General features: G+C 44.3%; 2 protein-coding genes across 3 annotated transcripts in view; one reads left to right on the forward strand and one right to left on the reverse strand.

The window, feature by feature from the left end:
* Window positions 1-27,946, forward strand: part of EFR3A (EFR3 homolog A) — a 181,337-nt gene that overhangs the window by 137,863 nt on the left and 15,528 nt on the right. For both annotated transcript variants that reach the window (XR_014326874.1, XR_014326875.1), the window contains exons 27-28: window positions 4,920-5,007; window positions 8,688-8,912. The gene's annotated coding sequence lies outside the window, so the exon portion shown is untranslated. The remainder of the gene's footprint in view (window positions 1-4,919; window positions 5,008-8,687; window positions 8,913-27,946) is intronic.
* HHLA1 (HHLA1 neighbor of OC90) lies at window positions 156-27,437 on the reverse strand (the record flags this gene model as incomplete). The annotated part of the gene is made up of 15 exons (XM_082858460.1): window positions 156-199; window positions 1,755-1,837; window positions 4,478-4,634; window positions 6,030-6,104; window positions 6,431-6,499; window positions 9,255-9,503; window positions 14,167-14,253; window positions 14,358-14,414; window positions 16,063-16,146; window positions 21,027-21,110; window positions 21,479-21,562; window positions 22,060-22,140; window positions 23,196-23,255; window positions 26,208-26,267; window positions 27,359-27,437. The coding sequence occupies 15 exons, from the start codon at window positions 27,435-27,437 to the stop codon at window positions 156-158; spliced, it is 1,353 nt and encodes a 450-aa protein (XP_082714586.1).

The raw sequence follows: 27,946 nt of genomic DNA on the forward strand, positions 1-27,946 counted from the left end.
AAAGAATTGCTACTTCCAAAAAGACCCACATTCAATTAATTGACGATCTGGCTGCAGCCTGGGTGAATTCTGCAAATGCAGCCAACTTGGGCCAGGGGCCAGGGTGAACAGATGTTGCCCAACTTACTGTTAGGTCCCATTGCTTTTTCAAGACCTCAAACAGACTTGCAGATATTCTCGAGGCATTTTTGTTTCAAGGCTGGAAAAAAAAGAGGGAACTCATGGCATGGAGAAGGAAATGCTACAGAGACATAAATTCTGACAGCGCCAGCGATGGCCCAGGCTCTTCCCAGGGGGCCAGTATATGGCAGTGCACAGGACAGGGTGTTACGCAGAGTCAACGTCAGAGAATGAAGGAACTTGTGCAAGACCCCCTTGCTAGTTAGCAGGAAAGTCGTGTTGAGAGCAAAGCCTCATTTCGCCAGTCTCTGCCCAGTGATGTTTTTCTAACACGCAGCTGTACCAACCTCATCTCCCCAGTTTGCACAATGCTAATCTGAACTCATTATGATGTTCCGTAAATGTAAAATGCTGTTTGTGTGGAGATTTTAATGTGGTGAGGACAATAGAAGAGCTAGTCAATAAGCAGTTTGCAAGATTTCCTATTCCCTCTCCCCACACCAGGTAAATAGATTTCTATTTTTGACTACTGAGCCCCTCCAACACCCCCAGTCCAAATGCTTGGTTTTTATGATGCAGAATACAGGTGACGGTGGAAGGAAAAGACAGCGGAAGGGGGGTGATGGACTTGTATAAGAAATAAGGAAACTGTGTTCGAGAGATAAAAAAGTGAAAGGCAAAAGGAAGAGAAAATAATCAGAGGCGATATATGGAAACAGAGAAAGAGCCAGAAAGCTTGATTTTAGGAAAGTTATTGAGTGATACGTTGGAAAATGAAGTCTGAAGAGAGGTTTTGAGATGGTAGCTTGTGGGAAGTGAGAGATAATGGAGGGGCAAAAAGAATAAGAAGAGTTTCTGAGAAGTGTCACCATGGATCTCATCTGATTCTTCAGAAGCCACAAGGAAGGGCTGGGCAGCTAAATTGTGTTTTGTTTGATTGTTTGTTGTTATGTAAAGCATGGCCATATGACCACCTGCCTTATATTTGGGTTATACTTAGAAAGGATTTTTCACAGAGTTCAGCCTGGTTCCATGCTTTTCAGAAAGCCAGAGTCCCTTGACCAGACAGTTCAGGGGGGTGGCACAATACCATGGCCAAACTGTTGGTTTTGGGAACGGACAGACTACGTCAGCCACTTTTGTCGGCAGGAGTAGAAGAAAAAAAGAAGATGTCTGGCATCTCTGAGAATAAATGGGGCTCAGATGCCATGAGGACGAGGACGGAGGTACCATACACATCCACTTCTAGCACTTCAAGCTGCTGTCGTCTTCTTGAATTATTGGTATACATTTTGCTTTGGTCAGGAATTTGAGTGCTTACGTGGTGAGTGTCTCCTGTTTCATTTGTCTTTGTCTTTTTAGCTTACATGGGGACTCAGAGAGGATAAGAAGCTTGCCCAGGAACACAGAGAAAGCAACAGTGTTTGGCTGGGCTGACTCCTGCATTTTTTTTTTTCAAACTGGTAGGTGAAGGGGATTCAGAAATACTCTAGACTCTTTTTGTCTAGGATTCATGATCACTAGATGAGTTATACTTCCTCCTACTGACCCCGTGCTAAGGCAGGAACATCACTCAGAGTTCTAGAACCTTTTCATAGAACACGATTTACAATACAGTCCGGCTGTGTACTTACTGTGTGAGTGGAACACCCTTTTCACCCTCTGACAGATGTATGTTGCATTCTTCAGAAACCAGGAATAGTATTCAAGACAATACCTAAAGATTTAAATCAGGGTTGAACGCAATTACTATCCTTTGTGGCTATAAGAAGAGACCCATACTAAAAAAAAAAAAAAAAAAAAGTCATAATGGCTAATTATTCATAGCAAGAAACTCCCTCTCCATCTTTATAGGCTGTGGGAGGAGAGGTAGAGAATGAGTCTGAGTAGGAAAAAGCTTAGACTTCAGAGTCAGAAAGACTTATTTTTAGTTCTACCATCATTACTTACTAGAATGTATGACTTTCAGGCTGATTACTTAATTCTCTGGGCCTTGTTTTTTTCATATATAAACGAGAGGCAATAATAGAATCTACACTCATAGGGTATCCTGAGGATGACATGAGATAACATTTGCAAAGTTCCCCAACGGTGCCGGGCTTATCATAGGTGCTGGATCAATGATGATGTTCATTTATTTATTTTTGTGTGAGGTGGAGTAAAAGTGCAGGGCTGTTATAGTCAACAGTGGAGCAAATATTAGCAAAATAATATCCTGCTCTTGGCTGGTGGCCGCAGGGATTGCTTCAAAAGGCTTCAGTGAAAAGGCCACGCATGTCATTAGGAAGAAGAGTTTTCAGGACAGGCTGTGTCACTGGCTTCACATAGGACTCTTGGGAATCCAATTCCCTTTCAGTCCTTCACCTGAGCTATGAGGAGCTTGGGCTCAATATCCTCTAACTTCTCTTCCATCTGTATCATTCTGTGATTCTCGCATATTCTGAGGAGCAACCAATTGCTCATGTAAAGCTGACTGTAAAGATTTCCCAGGTTCTGTCACCCTCAATTTACAGGACACTATAAAAATCTGGAAACTGAGGCACAGAGATGCTGCTGGAACTCTGGGAAAAGTCAAAACTCATTTGCAAGACCCAAGTAGATGTTGGGAAGGACATGGTTTCCTGAATAGGGACATATGCTGGGACAGTGGCCTCCCATTTTTGCTGTAGCTACCTGGAACTCTCCGTGGTCCTGAGATGTTCCAGTCTGCCTCTCACTCTCCACCTTTTTTGCCTGGAGTGGCCTCTCCCATCTTTTGCCCAACAAACTCCCATTCCTCCATAAGCCCTATTAGTTATTTCCTCTGGGGTCCCATGGCTTGTATTCTGCTATACGAGCTTGTATAGCAGAGCTTGTATCTGCTATAGCATCTGTCACACTTCTTTGTAATTTGTCTCTTCACATGGCCAAACTGCCCCACTAAACCACGATTTTTTTTGACCACAGGGGCCGTCCTATTCAACAAGCACACTGAGTAATGCCAGCCTCCTACTCTGTTATTTTTATCCCATATTCAATGCTTACTATACGATTATAGAACACTTCACTATTAACTTAAAGGGAAAAGAAGGGATAAGCTCAGTTTTACAGATGCTTCATTTCTCTAAATTTAAACTCAAATTTCTTTCTGGAAGTTTCTGCTTTCCTCATTATCCTTCCAGCAAATATGCAATATGGATGGTTCAAATCTGATTTTCTTCCAAGGGTATGAGATTAATAGGTTTTTCCTGTGTGCGTGACTTGATTTTGTCACTTACCGTGTCATATTTTAATGTGTGTTTATGACCATTTATTCCCCCCAACTATGAAATCCTCAGTTTCTGGGTTTATTTCTGATTTGTCTCTATATCCTGCTGGCTCCGCTCAGTGTTAAATTGATACATAGTGGAGACTTGACACTTGTTATTGATACAAAGAGCTCGATAGATAGAGAAAGAAGGAAGGAGTAGTGGGCTGATCGAGTAGGAAAGCACTGTTGCAAAATGTCCTCTTCTTTAGGATCAGCCTGTGCTGTGGAGAAATGCCTCCACCTTGCTGGCTAACACCTTCAGGTCTGCGAATCTTACACATCTCCCCCTCTGGGTGGAAGAAGCATCCACTCTGATTGGAGATCCAAGACCAGGGCCAGAAAAGAGTGATGGAAAAAGGCTGCCAACCTGAACTTGGGGCTTAGAGCCCGTGGATAATGGGCATTGAAAAAGCTGAAAGATCTCATAAGTAGACTTTGAAAACAACTTTAAAGATCTGAGAGATTGGCCTCCTACTATTGGAGCAGAAATATTTATCTACCTTGATTGGCTCTGGGTTTGCAGCCAAGGATAAATCCCAGAAGAAAGGACAGTGTGTCAGCTTTCCTGGGCAGGAAAACGTCCACACCTAGTCCTTCTTAATATAAGATGGGGTCTGCCTTCTGATTTTCCATTTACATCTTTATTATTAAGTCAGCAAATGACTGCTAGGGATTTATGAAAAAACTGGAATTTAGGTGGACATAACCTCTGATTAGTCTCTTCTAGCAAATCGTGCCAGGCTGAGGGCATTGGGGTTCCGGGACCACTCAAAATCCTCTGTAATTATTCCAGCAGATGGGACACAATACAAGTCAACTTGACAGCACTGACTGTGTCGTGGCCCACCCTTGGCTCTGGGGACCCAGAAATGAATGAGGTTTCATGCTGGTTCTCAAGGAGATGACAGTGCAATAGAGGACTCACTGGAGTGTGCATTCCTTGAGGCACCCCTGTCATCTGTGTGTGGATTACTTAATGCCTCATCCCTTAGTGGCCTGCAGAGGAGTCAAGCAGAATCAGAAGCCTGTAAATACTGGATGTAAAAAGCAGTGAGTTGCTCAGGTTACCTCACTGCCTCCATCCTGGGGTCTCTCTTCTGGCTCATGCAGAGGCATTGCTGGAAAAAGCGGCACAGCTCCATCAGGCAAGGGTTGAGCTTCTGGACGGCCAGCGTGAGAGGAGCAGAGGTCATGGCCGCCTCCTTGAGGAGCGGCTCAGGACACCCTAGAAGATGCAATCCCAGACCATTCACATCAACAGGAATTTAGCATCTTCCCTTTGTTAGGGACTGTGCTGAGTGAATACTGTCTTGCCCCCATCTCAGGTAGCTCAGGAACAACAGGTAAACATGTTGCTTGCCTCACCATGTCTGGTAAAGCTGCTTGTGAGACTTCCCAGAGACAGGTAGAGAAAGGAGGGGGTCTGGTTCCTGGAAGAAATCAGAGATGGTCTCACTGAAATTTTATTAAAAATAAAAGTTCTAATGAGAGATTTTATATTTCTCATTAGATGGCTGGAACGATGGATGGATGGATGGAGCCATACGGAGATAGATGTATAGATACAGATACGGATAAAGATACAGATAAAGATACAGGTAAATACAGTCAACTTGTTTTCTAAAGCTCAGTCTGACGCCTGCCCCCATCTGCACCACTCTTGTGTTTCTTTAGAACCTGGAGAAAACAGGGCTATAATTTCCTGTGGTAGCATAATCACGTCTTTGTGTCTGAAAGGTCCATTCACCATTCACTGCAGGTGGAGAATGGGGCCGAGGCAGATCTTAGGTCCTATGAAAAAGGAGACGGTGCAGGGTCCAGCAATTTAATAATGCCCCGTTGACATATGACTAGAACATTCAGGTCCAGGAACATTCAGGAGAATCATATTGAAAGGCATCTAGGAGTGGGAGGGACCTGAGGACTCAACCAGCTTTGAAGGACTCACTTTGTGTCAATTTCTCTCTCATGGAAACTGGCTCCACGGGAAAAAAGGAGAGTTTGACATCCAAAAATTGGAAAAATGCAGCGTAAACCACAGAAACTCCAAGTCCTGAGCCTCTGTCGGGTCCTGAAAAGCCACATCCAAGCCCAGGAGAGGGATTCCCCTAGAATTCTGTAAGAATGACGTGTCCAGGAATGTCCTTCCACAGGGGATAGAAGTGAATGGCACCCAGTGGCTGGGGGTGGACCTTTGGAGTCATCCTTTCTTCCTTCCCCTCTTTCTGCTAACATCATGCTCATTGTAAGAACAGCTTCCGTTTACGAGGTGTCCAGCACATTCTCAGTGGGTGTCCATTCAAAAACAGTTGATTGAATTAAGTTATATGGAGCTCTCCAGTTCCAAACCACTTCTACACACATTATCTTACCTAATACAAAACGCTGCGTAGAAAATACATTTTTAGTGCCCACGATAATGGTTATTATTCATGCTTTATAGTGGAGGAAACTGAATTCTGGAATTTGAGCGCAGGAGGTTACCTCACCAGTAAATAGCAGAGCTAGGGGTTAATCCCAGCAGTCTGAATCTAAATTTATCAAACCTCTTTTTATTATACTACACAACTTCGTCCAAAACAAACAAAAGCTATAGGAGCGACAGGGCACTGGTACGTACTTGAAGCCTGGTGGGGTCCTGGGACGAGGACTGGCTCTTCTCCAGGGGTAAAGGGCCACGCAGCAGGGAGATCACCTGCAAGGACAACAATGGCCTCGCAAAGGTCAGAATGAAATGGACCTGGGGTATACACTCGAGCGGAGAATCATGGCATCTTAAAGAGTTCTATAAATCCATAGGGAAATTGTAGTCAAGAAAGAGAGAGTGATTTATGCAAGATCCTAGGGTGATTTAATAGCACAGCAAGACTTAGTTCTCCTGCTCTCCTCCTGCTGGAACCAATAAAATACAATAACAAGCTTAGTCTGCCTACAGGCACCCCCGTCCCGTCACGCCCCTGCCCCTGAACAATATTTTCCACCTGGGGTATTGGGTTCCTCTTTCCAGGGCCACATTCTTACCTGCCTGTGGATATCTGGGGGCCGGAGCCTTGGTGGGACTTGGAGTCTGTGTGCCAGGGGTGAATGGGCCTGGGATGAGAGGAGAGAGAGGTGAGCTTGAGTTTCTTCAAAGGATGCATGAGCAGAAGAGGCCCCCTGCCACCAGTCCTGCCCTGTTCATCCACTGCTGCTTATCAAGCCAGGTAGCTGGGGGTTGCCGAGGATGCAGAAACGAGTATGAAATAGACTCTACAGTGGAGGCACCCCCAGTGTTGAGGAGGAAATGGGCAAGTCCCATCAGTAACTGTCATACAGTGTGTTGGTGCCACTGGAAACCCGCTAACACTGGTATGAAATGGGAGAGGAGTGGACTTGCATGGGCCACGTCCCAGCACGGTGCTCCTAGGCAAAGAGGACACGAGATGCTCTTCATTCGCCTGAGTCTGGTGTGCACACTTACTCCGTCCCCACCCCTATACACTGCCCAGCATCATCAGGATAGAATGTGGGCTCATCTCAACGATTCTTTTGATCCTCTTCATGAAGTCCTGATTTAAGGACCACTTTGGGAAGCGATCCTGCTGTCAAGATGCATGCCTCTGGCAAAACCAGCAAAGCGGCCTTCTTATAGAAAATGAGGGAGAGGAAGAGGAAACAGGCACTTTCCCTCGTGTGGTTAAGCGGAAAGGAAAGGGGTGAGGCTGGGAGTGCAACATGAGCGTGGGGATGGCGGATGGGGGATGGGCCAGGTGACGTCTTCTCTGGGATGGAGAAAGCATAGCCGTAGGTGAGGGGAACAGGCCTTCCAAGCAGAGGAAAGTGCGTAATAAGCAAAGACTCAGAGAAGTGAGTGGAAGGCCATTTGCTATGGCTGGAGTCTGAAGGAAGATGTGGAGGGGTGGGCTGAGGTCTCAGAGCCTGGGCTGGACCCAGTACAGTGTTGCAGTCCTGCTTGTTCCTTATTAGGCTCCTCTGCTAGGATGGTGGGTGTGGCAGCGTTGAGTTCAACTGCCTCAGTAGCAGAGATGGGCAGCATGACACATTTACAAACAGATAGCTATGGGCAGGAGGCCCAACGCCAGGGGGCAACCTGGTCGTTTTCTCAGAGCCGGTCAGCATCCTCTTTGTTTTGTTTTTGTTTTTTGTTATTTATTTTATTTATTTATTTTTGGCTACGTTGGGTCTTGCTTGCTGCGTGCGCACTTTCTCTAGTTGCGGCGAGCGGGGGCTGCTCTTTGTCGCGTTGCGTGAGCTTCTCATTGCGGTGGCTTCTCTTGTTGCGGAGCACGGGCTCTGGGCGCGTGGACTTCAGTAGTTGTGGCTCATTGGGCTCAGTAGTTGTGGCTCACAGGCTCTAGGCACACAGGCTTCAGTAGTTGTGGCGCACGGGCTTTGTTGCTCCGCGGCATGTGGGATCTTCCCCGACTAGGGCTTGAACCCGTGTCCCCTGCATTGGCTGGTGGATTCTTAACCACTGCTCCACCAGGGGAGCCATCAGCATCCTCTTTGGATTCCCCTCCAGGCACTGACTGTAAGCCCCTGAATACAGAAGGCACCGCTGACGCTCGCTGCCTGGGTGTGTTTCTGTGTAGTTCTGGAAGATGAGCAGCCTTAACTCTAACCCAAACACAGAGCTGACTCGTCTGTGGTCACTGTTCACAGTTTAACTAAATGACTGCAGAATCACAGAGGGTTAGAGCTGCAAGGGGCCTAGGGCAAAAGCAGACACATGCTCTCCTATGGTTGACATCCGCTTTGCCACTACCCTCCTGAGCATGTGTCCTGAAGCTGGCTGCTACGCTGTCACCCTGGGGGCAGTAGGACAGGGCAGTAAGCGTTGCCATTGAGTGAGTGATTCCAGGGTGCTCTGTGTGGAGCTGAACACCTTACAGACTTCACTTAACTGAATCAGCACAGCCACTCTGAAAAGTAAGCATCACCTTCCCCATTTCGAAGATGAGAAAACCAGGACTCAGAGAAATCAAAAGAACTGCCTAAGGAGACAATGGTGGTGGAGTCAAGATGTCAGAGCTACTGTGTCTGAAATAAAGGCCAGAGCTCAAAGCCTCAGGGCTGGCTGGCTGCTGTCGCCTGTTGGCCAAACCCAAGTATGTTAGCCTGGATTTCTCCCGATGCCCTTATGTCAGGTGTTTCTCTGATTTAAGCTATCAGTTACATTCCCAGACCTTTTTGTACAATTGGGATTTTGCACCTAAAGTTAAGACTTTACATTTGCACCCTTTGAAATTCATTTACTTCTTCCTCTCTACTTCATCAGAAATTCAGGTAATTCAGCAAGCTTTTACTGGATGTCTGCTGTGTTTCATGGGAACTGGAGAGAAAAGACACAGGCCTTTAAAGAGAGCATAGTCCAGAGGGGAGAAAGGTCAAGTTCATGGCCCCTAACAGCACAGCAGTGATGAATGTTACGATCCATTGAAAACAGAAGCATAGAAGAAGGGCCTCTGGCTGCAGAGATAAGAGGAAGTGATTTTAAAAACAGGTAAACCATTTTTGTCTGATCCTAGGAGTAGAAAATGTGGAAAATTCATGACACTGAAGTGAAGAAAAATCAAATCTTATCTATTGATACTTCCCAGATATAGTCAGGGTTAACATGTTGTGAATTTCTTTTCAGTCTCATTTTGGTTAGTTTTTATTTTCTGTGTATCTGTATCACACACGCACACACATACACACATAAATACATAGACAAACACAAAATTGGAATCGCACAGTTTTTCAGAGCTCAGGCCTTCCTCGTACTATATGATTACATTTTAATGTGCCTATCACTATATTTGTATATGTAATTAGTGGCGTAGGAGCGAGCATCCTCTCTTACCTGAGGTTGGGCTGGTCCCTGGTGGGCTGTCAGGCATGGCCGCTGTCCTGGCAGGAGTCTCGGAAAAGTTCCGTGTGTTCGTGGCCTTCTCGGCCTCTGCAGGAGATGTCGGCGGGGAGGAACGTGTTTCCCAGGGAAGACCTCCAGGTGTTTTCTCACTGGTGGCCTGAGCCCAGGGCACAGGTAGTGTGGAAGCCCATGCCTGCCTGCGGGCTGTCACCCATGGAATTCCAGCCACCTTCCCGGTAGCTGCACAAGTGACAGTAACAGGGCACTTACTGCTTGACTGCTTTGATTCAGATGTAAAATTGACAAGACATTGACATATAATCTAAGGGTACATGCAGTGCGCACGCATAATATAGACAATCCAGGGACTTCAACCCTACCCTGAATTGGAATAAGGGGACCACACTAAACTTTGTTTTCCCAACTACTAATTTAAAAAAATTCTCCAGATTCCTAGGACGCTGAACAATCAGCTAGGGTGTGTGTCCAGAGGACAGTGGACACTGTCAGATTTAAGAAATACTGATTCTAGTCATGTGATACAGTGGAAAGGTTTAAGGTAAGGGGACCTGGAGGTGTACGTTCTGCCCCCACCTCCTCCATGCTCTGAACTCTGGGGCGAGTTACTAAACTCTTCTCAGCGTTACCATTGAAATGGCAGTGACGATAATGATGGCGCCTGACTGACAATATCACAGGACGGTCATTAAGACAAGTCTTCCCTCACGGGTCTTTTAAACAAGTGCCAGGTGTTTTCACTCGTTCATTCCCATGTTAAGAATTAAAATACATTTTTTTCAGGTTGTACAAAACTTATCCCCTGGGAGGATTTTAAATCTATAAGTTAAGTTGGGAACAGTTGCCATTTTAAAACTATTCCGATTTCTCATCCAGAACATGGTATAACCCTTTATTTATTTAAATATGCTTTTATTACTCTCTTGAAAGTTTTGTAGTTTTTCTCATGCAAAACTATCACTTTCCCTCTCAGAGTGATAGCTAGATATTTTATGATTTTTCTTGCCACTGGCAATCACATCTTTTTTCATATTATACTGGAAAGCTTTCTAATTTTGTATAATTGTCTTGATGTGGATATATTACTAAAAAATTTCTAGTCAGTGAATCTGATTCCTTTTCCTCGTTCTTGTTTCCCTGTCTGCTTGACTTTTATCAGTTCTCAAGCTCCTCAGGGGAGCCCCCTCTCTGGGCTTTCCAGGACAATAGCTCTTTGTAGGCTGGATAATAATTATCAGTTTACTTGTCTATGTCTCTCTCCCAGATCTGAGAGCTCAGGAAGGAAAGGGAACATTGCTAGAGCTGTGTTTTTTGGCAGCTAGCCTGGGGTCTGATATTAAATATACGTATTGATGAGTGAATGAATGAATGAATGTATTCTGATGACTGTGGTCCATTGTTGGAACTCATTGAGACATAATCGTCTTTTAATGAAAGAGTTAGCTCAGTTGTATCTTATTCCAAATAGGATAAGCATGCCTTTTACATCTTCAGTGACAACACCACTGATCAGTGCCCACAAAAATGATGGGACAAGAACTTCTCAGCAGGTCAGCAGCAGCAGCTTTTTACACTGGCATCAAGTCATTAATATATTCTTGGCAACATTATCCAGCCAGCTACAAATTAACCTAACCCTGCCTGCCATAAAATGTTGACTGCATTTCACCATTTAGTGTGAATTTCAGGAGAGAGATTGCTACCTGCTCTGTTAAAATGAAAATACCTGATGTTACCATATTCCACATTTATATTACTATCGGGGGATGCTGGGTGCATGGTATGAGGGGATTTTGTACTATTTTTGCAGCTTCCTGTGAGTCTTAAACTAGTATAACTGATTCACTTTGTTATAGAGCAGAAACTAACACACCATTGTAAAGCAATTATACTCTAATAAAGATGTTAAAAAAAAGCAAAATAAATAGAAGTCAGGATGTTAAAAAAATTATAAAATTAAATGTTAGAAAGACATTATGCCAGTGACATTTGTTGCCTTTGCTTATAGGTATCATACCCATACTGGTTCACATCTCTCTCTTCTTAAAGGGCTGCTGAACAAAGAGGTTGGTGGAGAAGGGATAAAGGAAGGATTTCACTTATTTATCTGAGCCTAGAGGGAAGTGTGGGGAGAAACAGGACAGGAGAGGACGGGGTGAGAAATCTCACCCCAGTCTGAGAGGGTGGGAGAGGCGCCGTCCAGGGCGGCCGGGGCTCTGCTGTGACCCTCAGCATGCTTGTTTGTGTTCGTGGTCTGCTCTCCCTGTGAAGGAGGAGTTGTCTCCGTCCTGGGAGAGCTTCTCAGAGCAGACACTCCAGCGTTCTGGGATCCACGTGGGGGGCTTGTCCTTGGTAGTGTTTGCCGGCTTGTGGGTGTGAGCTGTGAAGTCAGGGCCGTCCCCCTGGTAGCTGCACATTCAAGGAGACAGTCAATGGCAGCTTTACTATGCTTGACACTTTGCACACAGAGAACTGTCGGGCCACTGAAAGGTCATTGGACAGCAAATACACAGAATGCAGAGATTCAGACCTTACTCGGAGCAGTATGTTACGTCACCAAGAGGAGGGTTTCTCCTTGAATGACAGATTAAGCTAAAATATCGAGGGGTGAAAATGCCACGGGCAAAAGCAACGTGCACAGAATGCAAAGCTGTCAGGCCGGAAAGCATCAGACACTTGAGGTGTTTCCTGAACAGAACCTGGATCCTGTCAGGGTCCTTGCCCACTTCACAACCCTCAACCCCTCCACAGCCCTGGCACTGGTCCCAGGAAGAGGGATTAGGTTTGCTCATGTGCGCTGTGGGTCTGACTAGGGGCCAGAGGTGAAATTTGGGGGAACTAGGGGCTGCCAGTAAGAAACCCACTTGAAAGATGGCCCCCCACAGAGACAGAAGGAAGGCTTCATTCAGAAGGAGATCTACACAGTGCCCTTGGATTCTCCATGAGGAAAAGGAGGAAGAGGTCCAAGTGTTCATGAAGCCTACCTCGGGAAGGCTTAGGGGATGGAGGCTGCATGTTAGGATAGGACAGGCTCTCACTAGCCCATAAAGTCCCTTCCTCTGGGGGGGACAAAGCCTGGCCTGCAGACAGGTGGGATTTCGGCCCCTACTTGCCCCTTTGGCAGGTAACTGTGTGTCGGGCACAACCAGTGCAATTGCAGAAGGTGGCCCTGCAGCCTCATTTCCTCTCTCCTGCCTTACTTCTGAGCTCAGTATCACCCCACATGCACCAGAAGCTCTCAGATTAATGCACGTGGGACTGAGTGCCTGCCAATCCATCTATCACTCAGCCAGGTGACTGGCCATCAAGCACATCAACTTTGTGTCAACTTGTTCATATGTTCTCTCTTCTCAAGCAGTTGTTGCTGGGAAAACTTTACAGGAGCACAAAAGGGGAGACATCATTGAGACTGGGGGTCAGAAAGCCATGAAAGGGCTCTCTGAAGAAGTGAGATCGACTCAACCCTCAGATCTGTCCTCAGAATTGGGTAGGTGAGGGGAACCCACCAAATGCCCGTTTCTTCTCCTTATCAAGCAGCCTTGTTCCATACAGTTGAAGTTCCTTCCTCGCATGACTAAGAGATGGCCTACAATAAATACCGAGCAAGGCAGGCCTCTGGGGCGGGATTGGAGGTTGAGTGTGAACGTCATTTCACTCCAGTAAACGCGGATAAAGAACCTACTATGTGCAGAGTACAGTGTGAGGCACTGAGGGAAAGCAGACTATGGAGGTGAAGGAGACAGTCTCTGCCTTCAAGTATGATTCAGTGAGGAGACACACAGATGAGGTCATCTGTGACACAACCTGGAGCAACAGTCCAAATGACTTCTAAGTGGGTGTTGTAGAATCATAGAAGACAGAAGACTAATGTTGACTGGGGGATTTTTTGGAAAGAGGAGGCGGCAGCTGAGCTGGCCATTGACAGACAAATTGGATTCTGAACTATGGAGAAGTAGGGAAGTTCCATTCTGGTATAATAGCATGAGCAAAGTTGCAGGGGCATGGAGATGTATGCGCCTGCAAGAAGGGCAGGGATTTCAGTGGAGTTTTAGCAGAAGGTTTATGTGAAAGAGAGTAGGTAGGGTGGGCTTGATGACAGACAAATGTATACTCGGTGCTAAGGACTTCAGGCCCTCTACTGCTGACTTAGGAGTTCTGAGCAATGAAGAGACATAACCTACTTATTTTATCACTCTTATGACAATGGATGGATATTTCAGAGAAATAAGAGACTAGGTCAAAGGAGATTGGTTCAGAGGCTATTATAGTAAAGACAGATGACAAGGACTTTAACTAAGATAATCATAGCAACAGATGATGATCTTGGAAGACCAACCAGATTCCAGAAGCTTTATTCAGCTAGAAATGACCCATAAGTGTACGGGAAAAAGATGGCTTTAAGGTGGTTCCAAAAAATGCCACCTGATGCCAGAGAAAAGGCAGGAAGACGGGTAGATGTGTGTGGAGGGGTAGAGGATGGTTGGGTACGGTCTGAGTATTACGGAGTGGCAATGTCTACAACAGGGTCACAAATTCAGATACCTACAAAAACCAGGTGGTTTATATGAGAAGAAAGTGCAAGGCAACAGGGAGAAGTGAGGGCTATGGAAAAGAGGAGAAAGGTGTCTCTCCTAATGGGAAGGATGGCAACTCAACCCCAGTTGCCATGGGTGAGGGGGAGGGTCCAGGGCTACCCGATATTTTGCAAAAAAAAAAAAAAAAAAAAAAAAAATCTAGAAATTCAAAAAATTTTAATGATGAAACCCTCTGATTTTCACACAGTACAGCTAAATAAAATACCTGAGGGCAGCATTCAGTCTCAGCTTGCTAGCTGGGACCCTGGTCTGGACACTCTATGGTAGGAGTTTGGGAGGGTTACACTCACCCAGAACACCAGACACGCTGCTGGTAAATGTGTAATTGATAACAGGAGATTTTTCCGCCATCTCCCAGAAGTCAGAAAGATTCCTTCCTGCAAGAACCACACCAACAGGGTCAAATCTTGGGCTCACCTGCTGGAGGGCTGTGTTTAATTCTCAGCTCAGAGAGCTTGTCAAAGAATGGCTGGTGGTTCACCTGACTTTCCTGACATCACACAGATGAAGATGCAGTCAGATTCATTCACTTGACTCACTGCAAGACAGACCAGGATACAACAGGACTTAGCAATGGGCCTGAAGCTGTTAAGTCTTTGGTTGAAATGAAAATTAAGCTGGAAATCTCTAGCTCTGGATGCTATAGGAAAATAAGGCTAACTCCTTATTTAGGAGCCCTGATTTTCAGTCATCCCCGAGTTTCTGGTTTTAATTTTTTTGATGGAGGGAAGGTGCAGTATAATGTAATGGCTAAGGGCAGAGCCTCTGGGGTCAGCGTCCAGGATTACAGCATTAGCTCTGGCACTGATTAGTTAAGTGAGCACAGATAAACTGCTTGACCTCTCTAAGACTCAGTTCACCTATCTTTAAAATGGGGAAAATTCAAATCCCACAGTACCTCATTTGCACTTTCCAAATCCCCAAATCTCTGTAAGATGGAAGGTCTTTGTGTGAGTTTGGTGCCGACTCATTCAGTGGCAAAACCTGAACTGACAGGTGCGAGGCTATTGTAGTTTATCTCTCCTTAGTGTAAAGGGTGAACCACTTTGCTAAATGAATATGAATGTGTCTGATTTACAGCACGCTGTCCTGGATGCTGCTGGAGGTGTTCTGTCAGGTATAGTGTAGACACCCTATTACCCCGTCAAAAATCCGAAAACTTCTGAGTTCCTAAGCATACTTGTCCCTGACGATGCTGCCTAAAGGACTGTGGTTGTGTGGTTGGACATCTCTGGTAGGATGGCTCTGATGATCCAATGAGACAATGTATGTGAAACTCTAAGTATGGTGCTTGGCAGATAGAAGAGCTCAGTAAATAGGCATCATAGTAGTAATGGTTCTTGTTAACGTGGCCCTATTACTATATGTATTAATAGTGACCAAGAGCATGGACTTCAGAGCCAGATCACCTGGGTTAGAATTCTATCTCTGCAGAACGATCTTGGGCTAGTTCCTTAACCTCTCAGTGCCACAGTTTCCTCACCTGTAAAGTGGAGATAAATATAGTAGCTGCCGCATATGGCTGTGGTGAGGATCCAATGAGGGAAGCCCTTAGAAGGGTCCCGGGCACCTGAATATATCTGTTATTTCTCTTTCTTCCTCCCGCACTGCTCCTAAAACAGTAGTTGCTCCACAGTGTGGGACGCCACCTTTCTGATGAGACCAAGAGTTGGGCTATTGACTGCATCTGTGCTCTTCAAAGTAGGCCCCCAGGGGAGTGTGAATTGCCTGGGGGTTATATGAAATCACCTTATAACTGAAGCGTATCTTTCACAGTTGTATGTCAGACATGAGTTTAGGCTCCATAGAGATCTAAATCTGAATTCTGAGCCAACCTTGAGCAAAATATTCAACCTCTCTGAATCTCAGTTTTCTCGTCTTTAAAATGGGAGTATAGCTGTCCAGTAGAAGCTGTTTTTTGAGTCTGCCTAACTACCCCCAGTGTTGAGCCTCAGATTCTTCCTCCAACTTTTTGGACCCCAGGAATAGCTTTGATAGGAAGATGGAAGCTTCAGATACTGTACTGGTGGTTGAAACTGTACCACGCTGATTGTCTAAATAAAACTTACATTAGAGTTCCTGGCAGCCCGGCCTATGGTAGGGATCGGGGTGGGAAGTTGACTAGGTTTTATTCCATGATGAATGCCAAATCTCACATTTGCCAAGCATTTTCAAGATGAGCACACCTGAGAGGATGGAGGGTGACTTTAAAATCTCTGTGAGGTAGCTGGTAGAATTTCCAATGATGTCCACCAGTAGGGCTGTGAAATCTGTAAGACAGATTGAAGAGGTTTACATTTCTGAGACTTGGTTTAAATTTCAGAGACTTGAAGGGAAATGTATATTGGATTTGGATTTTTCAGAGTAGATTTTACAAGTTTGATTTAGTTCGGTGTATTGGGGATTATTAACAATCATAAAAAGAAATACTACTAGTTATTTTTCAAGGCTTGATTTCAGGCAGGCAGAAAACTTTTGGATCCACCATCATAATCTCCTTTCTCCTCCATTTCCCTCCCCCCACCCCAGATCCTTCTCTGCCAACACCAAAGAGCTTTGCAAAACCATAGTGTTGAATAATGGTTTTTCTGATTTGTTCCCCCCCCCATTATTTCGTCTAATTGATTTAGAATACCAAATTCATTGGATAGGAAGCAGCCCTGCAGACATGGGATGTAAATTTACATAACTTCAGATTTTCAAAATGATACCAAATTTAGTGGTGGATTATAAACTATGAACTATCAAAGGAGACAAGGACTTTACACAAAATAGAACAAGGGAGCTCTTCTCCTGCCCTCCACATTCAGAAGTCTGATGGGAGGAGATTGAGATAATTTTACAACATTTCAAGCTATAAAATCTTCGAGGACTTTCTCTCTGAGCACGTTCTGAACAGGTCTTGACATGGTGGGTGCCATTGACCAACGAAAGTTCCTAATGCACTTCCTACCCACACAGCTGCTGCCTCTTCTGCTGTTCAGTTATGGTTTTCCAGGACCCAGCAAGTTCTTGGCTTCTAAAACAAGGAGCACTTATTCTAGGAGCCCCAAACTGTGAATTTCTAAAGAAGCTTCTGAGGGCCCAGGGATAGTTTCCCGTCGTGCCTCGTCTAAATGCTTCTTTTACTCAGTAACGGGGTTATGGGCTGGGGTCAGGGGCAAGCTGGCTTGAAAATACAGAACCCAGACCATTGACAATATAGAACCCAGAGAGGCATGAAAACATGATGTGACAACCAGTGGAATGTATAGCATGCAAGGCCAACAGGAGGTGGGCGCTACCCTATGTGAGCCGGAGCCATGGTGACATGCCACCTTACCACACTTGCACGGGTGCATGGTTAGTCTCCTAGAGGAAGATGTGGTGGGCCACCTGTACAGGTGTGGACACGTGGCCATGCAGAATGTAGGCATCCTTCTTTATGTCTCTTTAGACCAATCTGTTTATAGTCACATTGTAGAAACTGAAGAGGGGTAGTATTTCATTACTTATGCCATCTATTTTCTTTCTAATTCTCAAAAGTCTCCTTTGTTTATTAATTCATTCATCTAATAAACATTCATGGAGTGTTGGAGTATGCCAGACGTCTTTTAGGCACTGGAGGATTAAGACACCATCTCTGCCTACCCGAAGCTGAGATTAGTGAGAGAGAGAGAGACTCATAGATAGACCAAGAAACTGCAATCCACTATTTATATTACATATATACATATGAGCATGGCTTTGCAGACCAGACACCAAGCATGGAGTCCAGTTTCTGCCCAAGTTTCAGAGAAATGATGGAACTTTCCCAAGGTCCCAGAGCATGTGGCAGGGCTTGAATTTGATCTGAGGTCTGCCTTGTGCTAAAGCTCCTATTCTTCCCAAAATTTCCACCACTGCTCATACAAATCTCCTACTCAATACATTTGTCAACTCTCCTTTTAGAACTGCTTTCACAATCGGGTCCTAGGCTTGGAAGAATATCAGTTATCACTGCCTCAAAGATATTCTTTGTTTTGATGAAAATATGAACTATCTAATTTACTAGCAACACACAGATGAATGATTTCTGACTACTTTCATATATAAATAGAAAATAGGGAAAAAACCCTTTTTGTCTGTCTTAATTGGTAATGATTTAAGAATGTCTCTTGGTACTCAGTGTTGGCGAGGGTGTGGAAAAACACACACTTTCAAACATTACTGTTAAAAGTGTAAACTTATGCAAGATTTCTAGAGGAAATTTTAGCAGTTTGAAGCATCACAAAATCCTCTTCCTGTCAGACAACAGTTCTGTTTTGAGGACTGTATCCTACAATGATAATCGGGCAAACACTGCAAGTGATTGTACACAGGTTCTCATCACAGCATTTCTGATAATTGTAAAAAAAAAAAACGTTTCCATCAGGAGGAGATAAATTATATTACGGTACATTCTTTCAATGAATACTGTGAATTCATATGAAGGATGAAGCATATTTATATCATTGAATGGAATGTTTTTTAAGACATGCTGATTAGTTGAAAATGGAATATCAAATTTCATAGAAAACATGGTAGATACTGACAGCTGTCTCCCAATATCCATCCTCTCATTTTCCTTTAGTAAGAAAACATGAAATTTCAGTTGGGCACATGGTAGTTTAACGTAATTGAAAATGACATTTTCAAGCCTGCTTTGCAGGTGGGTGTGGCCATGTGACTCCGTTCTAGACAATAGAATGTGAAAAGAAGCAATGTGAAAGGTTTCCAGACTGAGTTTATATAGTGAATGGGCGTTCCTTCCAGTTCCTTTCTCCCCTTCCTTGTAGCTGGAATGTGAATGTGGTGACAAACCACCCTGGACTATGAGAACGAGGGCCAGACCTTGTGGAAGGCAGAGCAACAAGCTAGAGGGAGCCTGGGCTCCTAAACCATCAAACCATCAGAGCAGTCCTGGTATGCTTACCTAGACTGTCACACATGAAACTTCTACCTTCTGTAAGTCACCCTGTTTTGGGGTCATTTGTTATAATAGCCTAGCTTGTTTTCTAAATAATATAGAGAAGGTACAGTAGGATGGGTAGATAGATGGCTAGATGCATGGGGTAGGTAGGTAGAGTAGGTAGGTAGGTTAGAGAGGTAGGTTAGATATGTAGTTGACAGATGGCTTAGATAGATGAATTAGGGAGAGGTGGCTTAGATCACCTTGGGTAATGTGATTACCTATGGATGTTGGGATATCAGGTGTCTCTGATATTTTGATTATACCTTCCATGTTGTGTGGAAGGTATAATCATACCTTCCATACAACACAATATATTATTTTTCACATCACAATATATTATTTTTAAATCAAGAAAATTTAAGCTCGGGCTTCCCTGGTGGCGCAGTGGTTGAGAGTCCGCCTGCCGATGCAGGGGACACGGGTTCGTGCCCCGGTCTGGGAAGATCTCACATGCCGCGGAGCGGCTGGGCCCGTGAGCCATGGCCGCTAAGCCTGAGCGTCCAGAGCCTGTGCTCCGCAATGGGAGAGGCCACAACAGTGAGAGGCCCATGTACCGCAAAAAAAAAAAAAAAAAAAAAGAAAAATTTAAGCTCACAATATATTATTTTTTAAATCAAGAAAATTTAACATCACAATATATTATTTTTTAAATCAAGAAAATTTAAGCTATTTTCATTAAGGAAAAACACACTCAGAGGAAGGCTATATATCAGAGTTGAGAATATTCAGAAAACAATCCATGTCTGAAGATTATCCACAAACACATCTTCCCCAAAGGTTTTGAACCATGGCAAGATGTTGGCCAAAGTGTACAGCCTCTCATGGTAGCAGTTTGAGGGGAATCAGCATTAGGCACGTTGTGACATGTTAAACCTTGTGAAAATCTCTATGGTTTACCAGGGGAGCAAGATACTATTTTATCAGTGGTAACGATCCATGGATCAATTCTTTGCAAATAAGCATTGCATGTGTATGAAAATACACTTCAGCTCACCAAACAGAATTACAAAATTCCCCAGCAGATGTGACTCCAATTTTTAAATTTTATTTTTATCTTTCACACAATCAGGGCAGGGACTCAACACCAGACAAAACTTGGCCTCTAGCCGAGGCTAATAGATGGTGAGAAAGATGTGATTATGAAGAACATTTTCCTTCCCAAATGTAGTTTGTTGATGAGATTCAGAGGGTGAGTTAAATAAGAAGATGGATATTAGGTACTTATTGCAGAGTGTGGCATCCAATACTTATTAAACAATAATCATTATCCTCTTTGCACAACATTTGGTCCATAAATTCCTCCTTGGGGAATCTCTCCTCAGAAAGTAATCTAAAACAGGGAAACGTTTTAGACACGAAGATGTCTAATACAGGATTTTTTTTATATTAAGAGAAACCTAGAATCCACCCAAAAGTTCAACAGCATACTAGCTAAGAAAATGCTCACATTCATAGGTTATGTAACCATTACACATTTGCAAAGAGTTTGTAATATCATGGAAAATATTTTTAATATTATGTTAAGCGAGGGGAAAAAAAAGCAGAAGACTTTTTCACCTTGAGTCTTTGCTTCCCTTACGGACTATTCTTTAACAAGCAGCCAAAGGGCTCCTTTTAAAATGTAAGTTAGATCACATCACTCCTCTGTGTGGACAATCATAATGGCTTCCTTCTTATTCATAGTAAAAGTGGAAAACCTTGTGGCAGACTATAAACTTCTACATGATCTGCAACACCTTTCCTGCCTTGCCCCCACAATTCTGAGCTCATTTCTCACGGCTCTCTGGCTCACTCGCTGGCCTTTCTGGTCCTCACTCTGCCTTTGCATGTGTACACGCATGCATTTATGCATTCTCTATGGCTGTCTTCCAAGATTTGACTGTACCGTAGACTATTCAGCCGTTTTCCTAATGATGATGTTTAGGTTGTTCTCAGCTTTTGCTCTCAAACAATGCTACCTTTTGTTCTTACCCCTTTGCGCAGATGTAACTATTGCTCTAGGGTAGAAAACCAAGAAAGGAACTTTCCAGGACAATGGATGTGCACATATTTAAGCATAATAGATATCATTTCATTTTCTGATCTTAGTCTAAGGAGAAAACAAATAATTCAACCTTATTTAAAAGGGCACAAGGAAAATCAGGGCAGCCTGCAAGCCTCAAAGTGAGTTCTACCCACCTGATAAATCGTTGGTCCGGTTGTTTAAGCAGTAGCAGTACCGTGAGGGGAATTTGGCCGAGTCCACAGTCTTCAGGTTAGAAACTGTGAAGAGAAACGAAGCACATAGCAACCCTGACACATGGCCTGGCCTGCCTACCCATCGCTTACCATTCTCGCCACCAAGAAAAGCTGGAGGAGGAGGCATAGGAGATGGATGGATTGGGAATTTGGGATTAGCAGATGCAAACTATTATATTTAGAAAGGATAAACAACAAGGCCATACTGTATAGCACAGGGAACTCTATTCAATATCCTGTGATAAACCATAATGGAAAAGAATATGAAAAAGAATGTATATATGTATAACTGAGTCACTTTGCTGTGCAGCAGAAATTAACACAACATTGTAGATCAACTATACTTCAATCAAATAATTTTTTTTTAAAAAAGAAGGAGAGCCAGCACTTACTGTTGTAAATGGCCACAGAAAACTTGTGGAAGGCAAAGGAGCTGTGGGAAGTAACACTTAGCAAGGAGAAAAAGTTCTTGCTATCTGTCAAAAACATTGAGATAAAGAAGCAGTAAATGCCCACTAACAATAATAACAGTAATAGAAATTAGCAAAATGATCATGGAAATTAATAATACGATGAACAAATAAAAATATAATAATAAACACTGAAAATAATAAACAAAAATCAAAGCAAAAGCAAACAAAAAAGGCAAAAATACATGTCCCTTGGCTATATTTCCTAAACTGTCCTTAAACTTTTGCAATTGTCTCATAATATAGTTATGAGGAGAGATGCCTACACAGATGCTGTGTTTGGAGTGCAGCTTGCTCTCAAAATGCTGGCAAACCTCCTACTTCATCTGGATGTTTTCAGTCTCATCATGAGTTAGGCAGGACACACATTCTCTGCTCTGAACACAGAGGACCCGAGACACACAGAGATGTGACGGGTCTTGCCCAGGTCGTGGAGAGTCCAGAGGCGAAGCAGGAACAAGATAAAAATGGGCCTGGATTGTTCTTTTAAAACAACTGTTTACCTTTTAAAGCTCTGATCAGCATCCCGTTCACCAGCTCTGTCAGGTTAAGCGCAGACAGATCAACCGACATTGCAGGCAGTTCTGAAAGAGATTCAAAGATAACGTCATCAGCAGGCCTTTCTTGGCAAAAGGAAAATTTCCGACATTCAGGCAGATGTGCCTCCTCTTTGGACATGAACTCACACCCTGTGCTGGGCACAAGGATTTGGAAGATAAAAGGCAGTTCCTGTCCTCAGGAGGTGACAGCTAACGGCATGTACTGTGACAAGCAAGAGGAGGTAGAAGTTAGGGTGAAACACAAGGAATGCTTATTTTAGGGAATATTTTCTCTCTGCATTTGGAGACAGTAGAGATTGGTGGGAGATGCTTATATACAATATAAGCCCTAGGAAATTGCAGGAGTTCTCAACGTGCTGTATAATATAAACAATGACATTGTCTAACAGAGGAGCTCGGGGCTTCCCTGGTGGCGCAGTGGTTGAGAGTCCGCCTGCTGATGCAGGGGACACGGGTTCGTGCCCCGGTCCGGGAAGATCCCACGTGCCGCGGAGCAGCTGGGCCTGTGAGCCATGGCCGCTGAGCCTGCGCGTCTGGAGCCTGTGCTCCGCAACGGGAGAGGCCACAACAGTGAGAGGCCCGCGTACCAAAAAAACAAAAAAACAAAAAAACAGAGGAGCTCGCATCCTGGCTGGCCCTTGGCATCACTGGAAAGATTTTTTTCCAGTTCCACAATTCTGATGCTTGGGCTCCATCCTCAGAGATTCAGATTCAATAGGTCTGGGATGTGTCACAGACATTACTACCTAAATCCATCCATCCATCCAATTGCCGAGATACTGGTAGTGTGCAGCCAACTGGAGAGACGCTGCTTCTCCCAGCTGTTCCCTGAAGACTTGGAAACAGCAGTTGACAAAGAGGACATGAGAGCTTGACGCTGCTCGTCATGTTTTGGCAAACACTATCTTCTTCATCTCTTACCTAATGTTCAGATAATTGTGGCTAAAGCAATCTGAGGATTGGAGGGATGCCGTTGCTCTGCTGCGGGGATGAGGATGGAGGTCCAAAGAGGCGGGAGAAGTAATCTCAGTGGCCCAGGCCACCCATGGAGCACTGGGGGTGGGGTGGGCAGTACTCACCTGTGGTATCCAGAAAAGCGACCCCCTTTTCTCTACTCTCGTCTCCTCTGAGGCCAGACACTGGGAAGAGAAAAGGCTTCAGGAGACAAGTAGAGCCTTCGACCCCAGCCCCACGTTGCTGGAGGGGCCTTGAGGTCTGTACCGCAGCTGCCCTCCGGTTTAGGGAAGGTCCGCATCACCGGGGGCACTGTGGTCCCTCCCCCTGAGATTCTAGTCTCCTTGAACTGGACGTGGTCTAGAAATGCGTATTTTAATAAATGGACAAGGTGATTCCCATGCAGGGAGCCTAATCCACCCCATCTCTTTACTGGGTTGGGAAACCAAGGCTCAGAGAGGAGAAGAAACTTGCCTAGATTGGCACAACTGAGTCCTGGTAATGAAGGGCCAGAACCTACTTCCAAAGTATCAGGCCATTTGTCCACTCAGCAAATTTCATGCTGCCAAAGAAGACAGTGTCAAAGGAAATCTTGAAATACCAAAGGCGTTCATTCATTCTTTATTCGTTCGATAAACACTCACCTAGGGCTAGGCAGTACAGTAGGTGTTTGGTATAAAGAGGTCAACAGGGAGGGACTGAGTCTCCACGGCTGCAGAGCCTACTGTCTGTGGCTCAGAGGGAGGAGGGAGATTCACGTGTAATCTCACGAGAAGAGTGTCAAACAGGGACCAGCAGGATGCTGGGAGCACCTCTATCAGAGAACCCAACCTGGTCTGGGGGATGGAGGAGACCTCACTGCGGAAGTGACTGAAAGCTAAAACCTGAAAAGTCAGTCAGCTCTTTTGGATTAGACGCCATTTACTCATACTGCATCCGTTACTATTATTGTTGCAATGATTATTTTTTCATGTCACATTCCAATGGAGAAGGTGATTTATGTCCATTTTATAGATGGAAAAACCAAGGCACAGAGAGGCTGAAAAATGTGTTACAGTGTCACTGAGTAAGTCAGCATTTAGGACCGGTCTAGTTACCATTGCACCAAGGAAAGCCCCATCTTTTTCCTTCTTAACTTCTTTATTTCCAGACACTGAAATAAAAGTTTTCATGAATAAAATAGTACCATGGAAGCAGAGCCTCAGCAATTTATAAGATCCTTAAAACTCATCTTATCCAATACTACCTTTGAAGGATGAGAAACTGAGACCCAGAATGTTACGTGATGTATCCAAATCCCACATCTGGCCAGTCTCCCTGTGTCCACTTCCTCCCAGACCCTGGCAAACACCTTTCTTCTCTCTGCTTCTATGAGTTTGACAATTTTAGATTCCTCATAGAGGCAGCATCATGTGGTATTTGTCCTTCTGTGACTGTTTATCTCACTTAGCAGAAGGTTTATCCACGTTGTGGCGAATGGCAGGATTCCCTTCTTTCTTAAGGCTGCATAATATTCCACTGTGTACATATACTCCATTTTCTTTATCCATTCGCCCGTGGATGAACATTTAGGTTGTTCCCTCTGCTTTCTATGTACCCTGTTGGAACTTAGGTTCAGTCAACCGTTGTCAGCCAGTTTGGCCTTTCACAGATGATCGGGTTTTTTGGTTAAATATCAGAGCTTTGGGGTTAGAGCTAGGGGGAGTCTGTGGATGTCCTTCTTTACAACACAGCATGGCTACTGGAGGTGGCGGTTATGTTCTCGATACAATTAAAGGAAGTCTGAGACAGATGTTTATTACCAAGCAGGCCTGAAGCTGTCAAACAAACCCCCCCTCTGGCTTGGGAGAGTCCGTCCGGCTCTCCCCTCTCAGGCACACTGAGGGGCCCTTGACACCCACAATCTACTCTGAAGCAGCTGCAGGGAGATCTGTAGGAGATACCAGCCGACCTCGCCTGTTACCTGACCAGGAAGCAGAGCCCTCTGTCAGGGTGAGGGACCAGAATCATCTGGGCTCTGGATTGCCAAGCTCCAGGGATGCTATAAGCTGCTGGGTTTGTGGGATTCTTAACACCTGTCAAATCCAAATGATGAGCCCTGGGCTGCAGTCTTCCTAACCAAGAGCCTTTCTTAACACTGCTCATTTCATTAAGGAAAAATTATTTCCACCACTTCTTTTTACAATTACAAACCCATGGGTGGATTTTGGTAACAATATTTGAAGTGTGATCTAAATACCCCAGAAGCAGGGATTTCTGAATAGGATGCTATAGACATTTTTCAGATAAATTGCTGGGCAGATAACATAAAGCTGTTGTTCTCTTTTTGGATAAAATGACCACCATAGTAGTATCTTTAAGGTAGATGGTATTAGCACTCTTCATACTTAGTCATGCTTAGTATTTTATTGCTTTTCATGGTTTATGATTACCTGTGAAACAGGAATTGTTCCCACTTAAAGAGAAAATTAAAGACCCAAACAGGGGAAATATTTACTGAAAATTACCCTGCTTATAGAGAAGTAATTGGTACAACGGGTGTCTTCTGGAGAAGGAAGTGGCTGACTGGTGGAGCATTTAACTTTTACACCTTTGTACCTTCTGCATTTTGAACTATGTGCATGTACTAACTAATTAAAAGTAAATAAAAAATTTAGCATAAAGAGCAATTCCTGCTACCACTCCCCATCCCCAAATTCAAAAGTATTAAAAAAATTATCCTGCTTGTTTGCCAAAACGTTAGGAACAGAAACCCAGCGCCTGACTCCTCTGTGTCTTTTACCTTGTCCTGCATTCATTGTCTTGCTTTACAACCAAATTCATACCATCAGAAAAAGAAGTCAAAGAAAGGTGGGATCATTACAAAAGTGATGATGTCAAATAACAATATCTCCCTTTATGAAATCTTCTATTGCTAATAGAAGGTCACAGTTTTTGTGGATTTAATAAGGTCATGAGAATCCGGGTGTACCATGAACCATAAAGCAATGAGCAGCTCATGGGAACTATTACTATGAGTGTTAGAGCTGGAGATACAGGTACAGTCTCCATCTTACAGACAGAGAAAGTGAGGCTCAGAGAAGCCAAGGAAGTTACCCAAGACAGAGTAAACTAAGAAGGACCACCTGCCCATTTACATGTTGTAAGTAGGAAGGTCATGACATTTTCCTTCTTGGCTTCCCCTTTAAAGGCAGACTCTAAAGGAAGAAAAGATTTCATCAGAGAAATTGTAACCCAGACATAACATCAGAGAAAATTTAACCCAAAATAATCCTTTTAAAGATGAGAAAATTATGATGTGGACTTACTTAAAATCCCACATGGAGTTTGCTCATTCATTCAATCATTTCGTCCCTAAATATTTATTGACTAACTATAATAATACTAATAGTTGATCATGTTACTAAGCCTCTGGACTTTAATAGGCATTGTGTGTGTTAGATGCTGGTATAATAGCAGATAGTTACAGATTCCATCCTTATGGAGCTTATAGTCTAGTTGGGAAGGCCAACATGAAGGAAATTAAGACCCATGGATATTATTACAAACAATGTTAGATACTTTGAAAACGTTTTGAGTGTATGGAACAGGGAGCCTGATCTAATCTCAGGGATCTGAAAGCCATCCCTGGGAGGTGACTTTCAGCTGAGATCTGAAAGATGAGTGGTGTGTGAGCAGGACGTACCTGGCTGAGGGGGTATTCTGTGTACAGGTAACAGCCTGAGCCCGGGGTTTGAGATGGGCATGAGTATTATTTTATGAACTGAAAGAAGGCCAATGTGATGGAGCATAAGGAATGAAGGATATGAGGGACCGTAGACGATGGGGCGGCGGGCTGGGTCATGTAGAGCACGTAAAGGACTTGGGATACTGTCCAAAGAAAAGTAGAAAGTCATTGAATACTTTTGGGGAGGAGGAGGGAGAAATGAGGGAGGACTCGGAAGGTGGCTTAATGAAATGTACGAAAAGATGGCTCAGGCTGGTGAGTGGAGAGTGGATCATTGAGAGACAAGAGGGGAAGCAAGGAGCTGCTTTGGGAAGCTCTCCTGGTGGCCCACCAAAGAGAAGATGATGCTTTGGATAAGGATGGTAACAGTGGAGGTGAAGATAATTCTGTTGCATAAATGGGACTCAACTGCAGCAGAATAAATGGGGAATTTATTATTGCCATTTTTATCAAACTCGTTTGGATTCTGGGCTGAAACCCTGGCTGCTACAATTCTCTAAAGCACAATGAATACCCAAACATAGTATACAGAACAGTCACTTAAACTTCGACCAGACCCACCTGTATTGTAAAGGGACAGGACACATGCGAGGCCCAGGCACAGCCTTACCAGGGGACCATGTAGCAGGAAGCCTGGCATGTCTTGGATACTCTGGCCCACCTGGAAGCAAGCAGGCAAGCACTTGGAGGAAACCAGCTGGATTACTAACCACATTGATGCAGAAGATCCTTGAGAATACTGCATGGGGAGTCATTGGAAACACAATTGATGAAAGCCATTGTATAGTTAGGATAGGTGAGGTTATGCTGAGATAACGAATGAACTCTGCAATCTCACTGGCTTAATTCAGCCATAAAAGTCGATTTCTTGTTGATAGTCTGTACCCTCTGTGTATTGGTGGGGAACTGCCCTTCTCACTCACTCAGGGGCCCTGGCTGATGGAGGTTCCCCGTTCTTGTAGGTCTCCATCCCTGTGGCCTCCTTAGTCATTGACTCATAGTGGCAGGGGAAGGGAGAGACCTGGAGGATTATGCACCAACTCTTAAATGCTCTGGCAGGAAGTGACACGCTTACATTCATGTACAGCCTCCACCAGAATTACTCATGTGGTCCTGAATAACTGCAGGAAGTCCGGGAGGGGTGCGTGC

This window comes from Leucopleurus acutus, assembly GCF_964270905.1.
Source record: "Leucopleurus acutus genome assembly, chromosome: 17".
Taxonomy (NCBI): Eukaryota; Metazoa; Chordata; class Mammalia; order Artiodactyla; family Delphinidae; genus Leucopleurus; species Leucopleurus acutus.